The 13,888-nt window shown below is 44.6% G+C and overlaps 1 protein-coding gene across 1 annotated transcript; it reads left to right on the forward strand.

The window, feature by feature from the left end:
• Positions 1-1,578: 1,578 nt before the first annotated feature.
• On the forward strand, positions 1,579-9,018 carry LOC310685884 (uncharacterized protein). The gene is made up of 6 exons (XM_083458963.1): positions 1,579-1,649; positions 1,759-1,803; positions 2,972-3,097; positions 4,473-4,517; positions 5,591-5,851; positions 7,864-9,018. Exons 1-6 carry the CDS (start codon positions 1,593-1,595, stop codon positions 8,398-8,400), a joined length of 1,071 nt encoding a protein of 356 aa, XP_083315089.1. The 5' UTR covers positions 1,579-1,592; the 3' UTR covers positions 8,401-9,018.
• Positions 9,019-13,888: the final 4,870 nt, after the last annotated feature.

Raw genomic sequence — 13,888 nt, forward strand, 5'->3', positions numbered from 1 at the left:
TCCTGAGAAAGGGAAATGTGAAAAAGCTGAGTCACACATGCAAACTTGCAGATGGGGGAGAATTTTAATTCAGTCCACATTTAAAGGTGAATCTACTTGATTCCCACTTTCCAAAACAATATGCAAAGTGAAACACGGAAATCCTTGGAAATCCTCTAGATTTTGCAGTGCAGTTCTCTAGCCAAGTAATGTGTGCAAAGAAAACAAAATGCATATGCTTTCAATAAAGTTTGTAATATATCTTTTTTAAAAGATGCATATTAAAATAATATACAAATATATGAGTGAAAATATAGATAACGGGGAAATGTGTTTTGTATAAATGAGTATATTGGGCAGAATTGTATGTTAGGAAAACATTCACCAGTGGAGTTAATAAGTGTAAAGAAAGTCAATATGGGGAAAAAATGGGGTAGGTACGAAGAAATGGTATTGAAGGAAGGAGGGAAGTGGAAAATTAAACCATACGACCAGGTAAAAAGATATACATACGATTGGCTGAGTTACTATCAGATAAATGAGATATTTAAAAAAGAAGTGAAAGAGAGGGGCTACGATGAAAAGACATCGAAATTTCAGAGAGAGATAATAAACTGTGATCGGAAAAATCTGTCAAGTATGTATAAAATACTGTTAGAATGGAACATGAAAGATGAGAAAGTCAAAAAAGTGATGACTCAGTGGGCAAAGGACCTCGGTTATGATATTCAATTGGAGAATTGGGAAAAATTGTGGAGAGTGAATATAAAATTTACAGCATGTGTACTGTTAAGGGAGAATATGTTAAAAATGTTATATAGGTGGTATATAACACCCGTTAAACTAGCCAAGATGTATAAAACAGATAACAAATGTTGGAAATGTAGACAAAAAGAAGGGACGTTCTATCACCAATGGTGGGAATGTGGGAAGGTTAAAAGCTTCTGGGACGAAGTCTATAATGAAATCAAAAAGATATTAAGTTACACATTTGTAAAGAAACCCGAAGCTTTTCTATTAGGTATGGTCGGAAAAGATATTAAAAGAAAGGATTGTAAAATCTTCCAATATGCGGTAACAGCAGCTAGAATCGTGGTGGCGCAGAAGTGGAAGCAGGAAGAAAGCCCAACGTTAACAGAGTGGAGATTAAAATTGACGGAATATGCGGAGTTAGATAAATTGACAGGGAAAATTAGATATATGAAGGATCAAAAATTTATAGATGACTGGGGAAAATTTGCGGATTATCTGGAGAACAAATGTTTAGTAAACACAACGCTAGTAGGATTTAAAGAGGCACTGTAAAACACTAAGAAGTATTGCTTATGGAAAACAATGTCTGAAAGATGGTACTAATGGCAGTACGAAAGATTGGAATGCGTTATAAAGAGATAAATACGAATGAATGTCAAGGACGTTGAAGGAAGTCCAAAAGAATGAGATGTATGAAACACGGATTTAATGTATATATATGGAAAGATTAATAAAAAAATTTAAAATGCAAAAAAAAAACAAAACAGACTTATACCCCCCTGTACTATTTCTGTGCATTTGGACTGGTCCTAAGAGTGAAGTGTTTGTTTTGTTTTTGAACAGTCAACTGCAAATCCATCATGTTGAAGATCGCTGTGCTGTGCATGTGTCTCTTCGCCATCGCCTTGGCAGCTCCAGTAAGTACAATACAAATACAACAAATAAGCCATGAGAAGCACGTATTTCCGTAATGCAGAATAAGTGAATCGATACTGACTCTCTATTCCCCCGCATTTCTTTTCAAAGGTTGGCAAACACCATGATGATTCAAAGAGTTCTGAAGATTATCATGTAAGTTCCTTCCTCCCCCCCCCCCATCCTTTTAGCACTCCATTCATTTTACTGTTGGATTTATTATATCACAGCTCGGGATTAATTCCATGATTCTGAGATCCACACACCTATTACATAAGGCTGAGTCTCTTTTTCATGAATTCATGTGCCCCCTTTGAGAAAACAAGCAAAAACAATGACCTGCTTCCAAGTGGAGCATCTTCCATCCCCTCAGATGCTGTCCTACCCTCTCTTCCTGGGGAGTAAGCCCCACTGAACACAGCGAGAATTACTTCTGTTCTGAGTAAAGATGCAGAAGATTGAACAGTTAGTCACTTTTGCTGACTTTCCCGCACCTTACTCAGAGCCTTAGGCTGCGTTCATACCATATACAGTGGTACCTCGGGTTACATACACTTCAGGTTACATGTGCTTCAGGTTACAGACTCCGCTAACCCAGAAATAGTACCTCAGGTTAAGAACTTTACCTCAGGATGAGAACAGAAATCGTGCTCCTGCGGCACGGCGGCAGCAGGAGGCCCCATTAGCTAAAGTGGTGCTTCAGGTTAAGAACAGTTTCAGGTTAAGAACAGACCTCCAGAACGAATTAAGTACTTAACCCGAGGTACCACTGTATTTAAAGCACCCCCCCAAAGGATCCTGGGAAGTGTAGTTTGTTAAGGATGCTGAGCATTGCACCTTTGTGAGGGGAAACCACCGTTCGGGGGGAGGAAGTGCTTTCAATGTATGGCGTATACAAGTTGAGGTAATCAGAACTGCACACAGCCTTGATATGGCCAATACTGATTTCAAGGTGGCACTAGCTGAATTATTTTCAGTCACCCCTAACACTTCTGCAGTAGGATCTGAATTCTGCTAACTATTCCACCTTGTTCTCACAGTTCTGGGCAGTGGCGTAGTGTGGGGGGTGCAGGGGGGGCCGGCTGCACCGGGTGCAACATCTGGGGGTTAGGGTTAGGGGGTGCAAATCCACGGGTTAGGGGGCGCAAATCCACGGGTTAAGGGGCGCAAATTACTTGCCTTGCCCCGGGTGCTGACAACCCACGCTACGCCACTGGTTCTGGGGTTGGTATCCATTTGCCAGGCCCTGGTTCCCCTTCTACGTTAGCCAAGCTCTGCGATGTTGCATGTTGAATGCCAACATTGGTATTTTGTATTGTTAAAGGTTGCCAAGCATCATCATAAACACCATGCTCACGGGCATCACCACCATCACTCTCATAGCCAGGAGCACAGCCAGGAGCATGTGAACAGCCACGAGTCTCAAGAGCATCAGGAGTCCTCCCAGCCGGTACGAAGCCTTTCTTCTCCATCGTTAAAGAATCAAGATGTGGTAGTACCCAGCTAAGTTCCACTCACATTGAAATCAAGGGACCAAAATTTGGCCCGCCCATTAATTTCAATGGGTCCATTCTGAGTACGACCAACATTTTATATAACCTATACTGTACTGAGCGGGATGCAGGTGGCACTGTGGTCTAAACCACAGAGCCCAGGGCTTGCCGATCAGAAGGTCAGTGGTTCGAATCCCTGCTCCTGTTGTTCGGTCCCAGATCCTGCCCACCTAGCAGGTCAAAAGCACATTAAGTGCAAGTAGATAAATAGGTACCACTTCGATGGGAAGGTAAACAACGTTTCCATGCGCTGCTCTGGTTCACCAGAAGCAGCTTAGTCATGCTGGCCACATGACCCAGAAGCTGTCTGCGGACAACGGCTGCCTCCCTCGGCCTATAGAGCGAGATGAGAGCGCAACCCCAGAGTCGTCCGTGACTGGACCTAACAGTCAGGGGTACTTTTACCTTTATACTGTACTGTAATGCCAAGAGGGGACAGTGGGGTTGAATCTAGAACCAGTACTCTTCTATCCATGTAGGTAGGCAACCATTCAGATAATTTGCTCTTGTTCTTGATACAAGAAAATTTCAGCAGAGATAATTTTCCACAGACCTGGTTGGATAAAATTCCAACCTAGCTGCAATTCTGTGCATACTTACCTGGAAATAGGTTCAACTGAACTCAGTGGGACTGTATTCCAAGTAAAGATGCATAGGATCAACGTGGAAATCCCACTGGGCATTAGTCATGACTAACTTTTAGCTTGCCTCGGACTCCGTATTGGTTCCTAGATTTAATTTTTGGTCACTTTTCTATTCATTTTGTCTTTCTAGTTTGTCTTTTTTTTTTTTTTTACTTTCCAATTGAATCCAAACCCAATTGAAACTTGACCAGAAAGAGATCATAAGGAAATTCCTGCCGCCTCCATCCTCTTCTCAACAGAAGCCAACCAGATAGTTCTGGGAAGCCTCCAGGCAGTGCTTAAAGGCAATAGCTATCCCTCTGTGCTTGTCCTCTGGTATTCTGAGCTTCCCTGACTCTAAATCCAGAGGTTCCAGTTAGCTGTCAAGGATAAGAGCCCTTTATAGACCTACCCTTCTTGCATTTGTCTAATCTTCTCCTAAAGCGCTCTGAGCCACTGGCCATCACTCTATTGTGTAGCAGCAAATCCCATTAGTCAGCCATGCAGTGCGCAGAGACGTTTTGTCTGTCCTAAAACTACTCATTTGACTTTTTTTTAATTCAGTGGGATCATGGTGTGTGTGTGTGTGTGTGTGTGTGTGTGTGTGTGTGTAAAACAAGCCTTCACAAAATAACTGTTTCATTTCCAGGCCTCTCTGTCTTCCGAAGAAAGCGATGAGATCACTGAGCAACAGGTAGGTTTTCCTCCAACCATGTGCATCTTAAGTACGAAACCCCTGCGTCAGTGCTGCCACTAGAAGGATTGTACAACAGGGATGGGGAGCCTATGGCTCTCCCCAGCACTGTTGGACTTCAACTCCCATCAAGCCTCAGCCAGCATTACCAATTGTCAGGGCTGATGGGAGCCACAGTCCAACAAAATTTTGGAAGGCTGCAGGCTGTCCATCCCTGCTGTAGAATATTGTTTCATCCATGTGCCTTTCACTTCCCTGCCGCAGAATATTTTTTCTTACATCCATGTGCCCTTCACTTCCATCCATCGCAGATCACTGTTCCCCCCAGTGCGGGAACCACAGAAGGGAGTTTACATGGCCTGGGGTGGGGGACGAGAACCAGTATATTAGGAAACAGAGATTGAGTTTGTATTAGTGTTGCAAGACAAGGGCTGGAAAAGCCATCTCCAGAGGACACTCAGCAGACAGCATGGGTGCCTAACTAATTCTCCCCTCCACATACAACATGTTGTTGTTTAGTCGTGTCCGACTCTTCGTGACCCCATGGACCAGAGCATGCCAAGCACTCTTGTCTTCCACTGCCTCCCGCAGTTTGGTCAAACTCATGCTGCTGGCTTCGAGAACACTGTCCAACCATCTCATCCTCCGTCATCCACTTCTCCTTGTGCCCTCCATCTTTCCCAACATCAGGGTCTTTTCCAGGGAGTCTTCTCTTCTCATGAGGTGGCCAAAGTCTTGGAGCCTCAGCTTCAGGATCTGTCCTTCCAGTGAGCACTCAGGGCTGATTTCCTTCAGAATGGATCGGTTTGATCTTCTTGCAGTCCATGGGACTCTCAAGAGTCTCCTCCAACACCATAATTCAAAAGCATCAATTCTTCAGCGATCAGCCTTCTTTATGGTCCAGCTCTCACTTCCATACATCACTACATACCTCCCAATATTTTCACCTCTTTCCCTCCCCCTAGGCTTGTGTTTGTGTTGTGCAGTCATCAGGCACACCCAGACCTATAAACATGTTTTGAGTGTTACATCTCTGCGTCCTGTAATACTGAGTTGCTTCTCTTTCCTTGCAGACCCTTCTTGTGCCTCAAAGCGAGAGCAAGGAAGATGACGATGACCACAGTGATGTGGACGATGATGACCATGACGATTCGGATGAGTCGGATGAGTCACACGAAAACGGCGTCACAGATTACCCTACCGAGGCTCCCTTTTCCTTGCCTGTCACTCCTGAGGTCTTTACTGGTAGAGGAGATGTACCTTATGGAATCAAGGCAAAAGTTGACCTGGTACATTATGAGGACTCTGTAAAGGCACACAAAAGATCTGGAAAGGTAAATGCTACAGATGTACTGTAAGTAAAAAGAGCTAGGCAGTTGACCTCTTTAGAAATATATAATCCACCTGCCGTTGTTATGGTTCACACATTTTTGCCAGTGGAATTCTTACTCTATGGCCATCATGGTTTAATTCCCCCGGGGCAGCAATGCTATGGTACCTCTGAGTGTTCTTTTTTAGAACCCTAAGCAACTCATTCTCCTTCCATTCATCTTCCCTAACTGCATAAGAGGAAGCAAATGTTCAGTTTTAAAAGTCCATCTGTCTCACAGAAGCTTCTGCGAGCCGGAGATATTCAAAACATTGCATATTTGAAAAGTATCGCTTGTGGTTGCTGTGAAGGTGCCAGTTGAAACAGGAAGCAAGATGTTGCAAAGAAAGCTCGGAAGGAAAAGTAGTAATGCTCTTTTAGGAAACTCCCTGCCTAAAATAAAAATAATAAAAATCTGGTGGATAGACTTCGCAAAAGTCCTAGCAATCCCAGGAAAGAAAAGCAAAATCTCTGGGATTCCCAGTCTTAAAATTTAGTTAACCGAGACATGTTTGTTTTTGTTTGGAAGCATGAAAACTCCAGAAGAAAAAGAAATTTTGCCTGGTTCCCCAATACAGAGTTCAATTAGAAATGAAATGTAAGGTCACTATAAAGTTTTCTGGCCTACCCAGCCCTGTTCTTTGCCACTATAACTATCTGGGCATAATAAATTTAGCAGTTGTAGTCTGGTGAAGGTAGTTTGGATTGTTGATTGTGTCTATTTATTTATTTTTAAACGCTGATTTTATTTTATAATGTAGTTTATTCTTTATTAGGAAGCCACCCTGGGTACTCCGGGGTAGAAGCAACAAACTGAACTGCTAAGAATTTTCTGCTAGAGATTCCTAGGTGTGTGTTCTCCTAGGGATGGGGAGCAATTTGTTCAATTTTCACAGCAGATTTTCTGGTGCAGTTTTGGCACACAAAATGTGCGCATACAATATGTATTATAACCTAAAACCTGCACACAGAAATGCATATATATTTCAGATGAGAGGACTGAAAAGCACGTATTTTATCTTCTTAAAAGTTGGGGGGGTTACATAAAAGGTGTGTAAAAAAATATATGTACAATTTATATGTGGACCTTTCATGCATTCTTTCAAAAAATGAGAACTGAAAGGGACAGACCTTTGCCTGAGCACCAGAGGCACTGATAACTGTATACACATCATACATCAAATGCATACAGCCCCTTCTACAAAGAATCATGGGAACTTTAGTTTATCCCTCACAGAGCTACCAATATTCTTTGCGACTCAGTCGTGGAGGTGATCGAGATTTATTGTCTTCTGTTAGAGGACAAGGATTCAGAGTTCACACTAAGGGTGGCCAAATTTTGCGTAGCTGCCATAAAACCCAGGGAACAAGCTGTGCAACTACAAAGACTAAGACCTCAGATGCAAACTCTAGATAATATTTTAGAGATTACGAGCTAAACCACCTTTCCAACGGCTGCCATATTCGTATTGTTTATTATTATATTTGATTGTTAATCCAAATTTAATTCTATTGTGTTTTATGCTTGTCTAGTATGGTATGTAAAACTCGTCTGGGACCGTAATAAAATTTGTGTGTGTGTGTATATATATATAATATTCCTTGCGGAGGGGTGCTTTAAAGGCGTGGTGAGTATGCAGCCAGAAACAGGGTGAAATTAGGCTGCTCTGTCCATTCCTACAGCTTCCTAAAGAAAGAGGATGACTGCTAAACCTGTTTAAGGCTGCACACATACCTGAGAGTACCTGTGAATGTCATGGGGTTTACTTCCAAGTAGGCATAGCATTGTAGCCAATGTTTGTCCTATTCAGAGTCGTCCCATTGAAATTAATAGACATGGCTAACTTGGGTTCGTTCAGTGGGTCTGCTATGAGTAAAACGTAGTTGGAGACGACAGTTGTTCTGTTACTCAACACTGTAGCTATCCCTCCTGTTTCTGGGTGGCCATTTATTGTCTTCCATTTGTGGGCCTTGCAGTTTGATTCGCGTGATGTTTCGGATGACGTGGACAGCACCCCAGACGTGGAGAGCCGCGAATCCCATTCCGCCAAGTCACATTCTCTCGAAAGCCACGACACAAGCCTTGAAAGTGATGACGCAAGTCACCTGAGAGACAGCCAAGAGGTCCACGATAAAAGCACGGAGAACGACAGCCGCCAGAAACTTGAGAGCGTTGAGGAACCCCATGACGACAGTGACCACGATGACAGCCACTTATCCATGGAAAGCCATGACAGCAGAGAGTATAAGAAGGCCCTCAGTGGGGTACTCCAAGAGGCACATCACGGCCATGATGCTGACAGTGTCAGCAACCAAACATTCGAAAGTGCTGAGGATCACCACAGTGCTGAGGATCACCGCAGCGCTGAGGACCACCGCCACAGTGCTGAGGATCACCACCACAGCACTGAAGATCACAACCTCAGCACTGAAGATCACCACCACAGCACTGAGGATCATCACCACAGCGCTGAGGACCACCACAGCATTGAGGACAATGAGGTCACCCTCTAAGTGGATAAACAGGCAGGCTCCTGTCTCCACGCCTATCTATGAGCACTCCCCAGATTTTTCGCATGTGTGGGTGCAGCTAGGATTGGAGCCCAAATTCATAACAGGTGGCTTTTTCTGGGAATTTTTTTTAAATTTGTTTTGCTGAGTGCGTGAAGGAGAGAAGTGTGAGAAAGGCAATGCAATTTCTACTTGAATGTTTGCTCCCAATTCTATGCATATCACACGTTTGATTTCCGCAATCATAGCAGTTATCGGCAGCAGTGTTAACCAGGCAAATGCAGAGCCTGATCCAACACATGTTTACTTGGAAGTAAGTCCCACTGATTTTGGTGCATGCTTACTGCTAGGTAAACATGCTGAGGATGTCAACCTTAAATGTGCAGTACTAGCTGTCCTGTCCATTATAGAACTGTAAGCCCTTCTTGCTGCATATTTTTCCTGCTCTGTCTCATAGGGGGTTGTGATGGAGTTGAGAGAGAGAGAGAAAGAGAGAGAGAGAAATCTAGCTTTACAATCAGAGTGAATGTTGCATCTCATGATACTGTAGTACCAAAGGATTTACTGTTGCAATGTATATTTTGTTGACAATTGTGAGTTAAATAAAAAGACAAAACCTTATATGCCTAGGTCTCAGCATGGTTCTTATCATAGGAATACCTTGGTTTTCGAACAGCTTAGTTCTCGAACGTTTTGGCTCCCAAACGCCGCAAACCTGGAAGTGACTGTTCTGGTTTGCAAACTATTTTTGGAAGCCAAATGTCCGATGGGGCTTCCGATTGGCCACGCTTTGGTTTCCAAATGTTTTGGAAGTCGAACAGACTTCCGGAACGGATTCCATTCGACTTCCAAGATATGACTGTCTAGGAAGTTGCCTTCTGCCATTGGTTCATCTAGCTCAGTATTGTGTACACTGAGTGTAGATGCTGCGGTCTCTCCCAGCCCTACCTAGAGATACCAGGGATTGAACCTGAGATCTTCTTCCAGCAAAGCAGATACTCTGTCTCTGAGCTATATGCTAAGAGACCAGTGTCGTCTTCTCACCAGACCTCATATGTTGGTTCCGTCTTTTAAAATTACTTGCAGAACTCTTCTGTACTGCCAACATTAAGAATGTACAGAAACAAGGTATGATGGGAAAGTATGGTATGTAAATAGAAACATGGCAAATGCATAAATTAAAGAAAAAAACAGTAACGGATCTTCAATCCCACACCGTAACAGAAGCTGGATCTACACTGACTTTTTTACCGTTATTAGAACGATATTAAATATATCTTTTTTAAACATCACAGGGCATACTGTTAAAACAAAGACGTTCCTTACCTGTTTCCTCCGTAACAACGCAGTTTCCCTGGTTGCTCTGCAGCGCCGGCTGGTGTCACATTTTAATAATGTATTATTAATGTTACAGGCAAAACATAGTATGTCCAAATACAGTGGTACCTCGCAAGACGAATGCCTCGCAAGACAAAAAACTCGCTAGACGAAAGGGTTTTTGGTTTTTTTAGTTGCTTCTCAAGACGATTTTCCCTATGGGCTTGCTTCGCAAGACGGAAACGTCTTGCAAGTTTGTTTCCTTTTTCTTAACACCGTTAATACAGTTGCGACTTGACTTCGAGGAGCAACTCATAGAACGTGGCGTGGTAGCCTTTTTAAAGGTTTTTAAAGACTTTGGTGATTTTTGAAGCTTTTCCAAAACTTCCCCGACACCGTGCTTCACAAGACGAAAAGAATCGCAAGACGAAAAAACTCGCGGAACGAATTAATTTCGTCTTGCGAGGCACCACTGTACGTTGTGATAACCGTTCTTTCACCATTCCTTAATGTTATAAACCGTGAGTGTAGATCCACTCATAGTCTAATTTTAAAGAAAACACATATTGAAAGCAACAATGAAATCTCCAAAGACCATTCAGTACACTAATTTCTACTCTAATTGCTTCAGGCAAACAAACATTATTCTCTTACTTTGGCTATGTCATTCATCCAAGGGGGCATACATGCATGGATTTCCATTCTGCCCATCATCATAGCAACAACCCTGTAAGGAAGACAAGAGTGAGCGGCAGACCTAAGGTCACCAAGTGAGCTTCTCAGCTGAGCTTGGAAATCTAGAGTCTAAAAACAACAACGAGGGTCTAAAAGGCTATAGACGAATGGCTAACCTGGCTCAGATAGTTCATATTCAATTTATATACTTCTGATATGAGCTAAGCATGGAGTCTAGAATGCACATAGACACATGAAGCTTCTAAAACTCTGTTGACCAACTCATTTGGGTATGAGGAAATTGGTTATGGATAAATCATTGGTTTAAAGTAGTGTTTGGCTGAAGTTCACACACATACTTTCACTGGGACATTCATGTAGTTGCGAAAGAGGGGAAATTTTTCCAACTTTCAAGTGGAAGGTGAATTCTTTTAACTTTTCGGAGAGGGGACCTACCATTATCACCATTGCATCAATACCCCACCCTTGATCCAAAAGAGGCTTTCAGAGCAGCTTACAATGACCCGTATTAAGACTGCCCTCAGGCTTACATTCTAAAAAGGCACAAGGAAAAAAGAAATGGAAGGGAGGAGGACAAGGCAACCTCAGTTGCAAGTTCTTAAGTCACAGTTCTAACAGCCAAGTTAAGAGCAGCAACTCCTCACCAATGTCAGCGGTCATTCTGGGTGTCTTGCCAGTGTGGTGTAGTGGTTAAGAGCGGTAGACTCGTAATCTGGTGAACTGGGTTCGCGTCTCCGCTCCTCCACATGCAGCTGCTGGGTAACCTTGGGCCAGTCACACTTCTCTGAAGTCTCTCAGCCCCACTCACCTCACAGAGTGTTTGTTGTGGGGGAGGAAGGGAAAGGAGAATGTTAGCTGCTTTGAGACTCCTTCGGGTAGTGATAAAGCGGGATATCAAATCCAAACTCTTCTTCTTTGATAAAGAGTGGTCCCCACTTGAAACGTTCCACCCGCCTCCAGAGCAGATCTCAGAGAAGATCCAGGAGCAACATCCAAGCCCAAGAGGACAGGGCAGGTCTTCTCTCACACAGCTGACTTGAGGTGGCTTGGAGTGAGCGCAGCGCTGCAATTGTCAGCCAGCCTTGTGTCCCCTGCAATGGGGAAATGTCACTTTGCGGCACCATTCCCCTTTGGCTATTGTACAGGGAACAATGTGGTGCTGATTGCAGCTCCACAGCACTTGTTACCCACCAAACTAAATGAAATCCACCTTCTCCCTCTCAAAATGCCTCTGCGATTCAGCAGCCCTGTGCCAGCCCTGTAGCCCTTGAAATTACAAAACAAAAATCGCTCAAATACTCCAGCTAATTGAACTAATTTCAAACCTGGGACTGCAGCAAGCCCCACCTAGTGGAGAAAGCCAGCAATGGGCTTGAAAGTGATATTCTGCGCTGTTGACTTCAAACTTGTATACAGGTGACTCCCCACTTACGCAGGGGTTATGTTCTGGGCATGAAATCATGTAAAGTGGAGAACAGCCTTTAAACACCCTCTCTGCTGCTTTCTCTTCAATCCATACCAAAAGTACTGTATCCAAAAATATCCACAACTAGACTATCTCTATATATATGGTGTGTGTTGCTTTGTCAGTTTCATGGTAAAATACTCCCTGGCCCATTTTGCAAGTACAATCTGTACTCCTTAAGCTCATCTGAGAGCTAAGCCAGAGGGGGAACAAGTTTGGCAAATCAGTCTCTATATTTAGATACATGTGAGGGAGAGACTTAATATAGATGTGAGAGCTTTTTAAAGATTCCTTTACTTCCCCCTTTAGTTAACTAATTTTTAGTTAACTAAAAATTAACTAATTTTTAGTTAAAAATTAAAGTGCGTAAACCCAGATGTTCTTCTGATCAGTTTTCCACCTGCATCAGATGGGGAAATGAGAAGCGACTGTCACTGGTGTAGCGTGGCAAGTAATTTGCGCCCCCTAACCCATGGATTTTAGCACTCGAGTCTCTTCCGCGCGCCCCCAGATGTTGCGCCAGGTGCAGCAGGCCCCCCTGCACCCCCCACGCTACGCCACTGCTCCCACCACAAGTCTTCAGGACAGCCATCCGAAGGCTGGCGCGGGGAGAAGGTCTCTCTGCCCCACCGCCAGGCTTCGGAGCAGCCTTCCGAAGGCTGGCGCGGGGAGAAGGTCTCTCCGCCCCACCGCCAGGCTTCGGAGCAGCCTTCCGAAGGCTGGCGCGGGGAGAAGGTCTCTCTGCCCCACCGCCAGGCTTCGGAGCAGCTATCCGAAGGCTGGCGCGGGGAGAAGGTCTCTCCGCCCCACCACCAGGCTTCGGATCATCCTTCCGAAGGCTGGTGCGGGGAGAAGGTCTCTCCGCCCCACCGCCAGGCTTCGGAGCAGCCATCCGAAGGCTGGCGCGGGGAGAAGGTCTCTCCGCCCCACCGCCAGCCTTTGGAGGAGGTCCGAGGACAGTGGGGTTCCTGCTTCCTCGAGGAGGGCCGGCCAAACGCGCCCCCCCAAATGTTGCGCCCGGTGCGGCCGGCACCCCTGGCACCCCCCACGCTACGCCACTGGCGACTGTGGCTCAGTGGTCAACTTCAGAAGATGGCTTTTCAGGGCTACAGCAGTGGAAGAATTGTTTAAATTCACCCTTTCACCTCCTGTAGGCCTGATAATCATTACACACACTACCCAAACTGATGCTATGTCTTTCTTTCTTTTTTTAAAACCCTGCACAGTAGGAACGTTGGTCAATGTAGTTCAGTACTGTCTATTCTGACTGGCAGAGAGTCTCCAAGATTTCAGATGGGGTCTGTCCCAGGTCCAGCCCTACCTAGAGATGATGGGGATTGGACCTCTGCAGCATGCAAAGCAGATGCTCTACCATGGAGCTATGGACCCTTGCCCTGAGCTAAATGGCCTTCCAAACATTGAAAACAAAGACACTTTTTTTGCCTTCAGCATCTCACCTAGTATGGAACTCATCATTATGCCTAGATCTATATTATATTATGGGACGCAGGTGGCACTGTGGGTTAAACCACAGAGCCTAGGACTTGACGATCAGAAGGTCGGCGGTTCGAATCCCCACAACGGGATCAGCTCCCGTTGTTTGGTCCCTGCTCCTGCCAACCTAGAAGTTCAAAAGCACATCAAAGTGCAAGTAGATAAATAGGTACCACTCTGGCGGGAAGGTAAATGGTGTTTCCGTGCGCTGCTCTGGTTCACCAGAAGCGGCTTAGTCATGCTGGCCACATGAGCCAGAAGCTGTACGCCGGCTCCCTCAGCCAGTAAAGCAAGATGAGCGCCGCAACCCCAGAGTCGGTCACGACTGGACCTAATGGTCAGGGGTCCCTTTACCTTTATATTATATTAGCAGGGAGTGTCTGGCACTGCCCGGGAATTTGTAGAAACCAAAAAGCACTTTGTGACTTTTTATATGGATAGTGTAATATCTCAAGAGGCAGCGTCACCTATGTGGAAAAAAATAGGCGAAGTCAGACCAAAGGCACATTTCAGTCTGCC

The sequence above is a fragment of the Podarcis liolepis genome (assembly GCF_965112155.1).
Source record: "Podarcis liolepis genome assembly, chromosome: 9".
In the NCBI taxonomy this organism is placed as follows: Eukaryota; Metazoa; Chordata; class Lepidosauria; order Squamata; family Lacertidae; genus Podarcis; species Podarcis liolepis.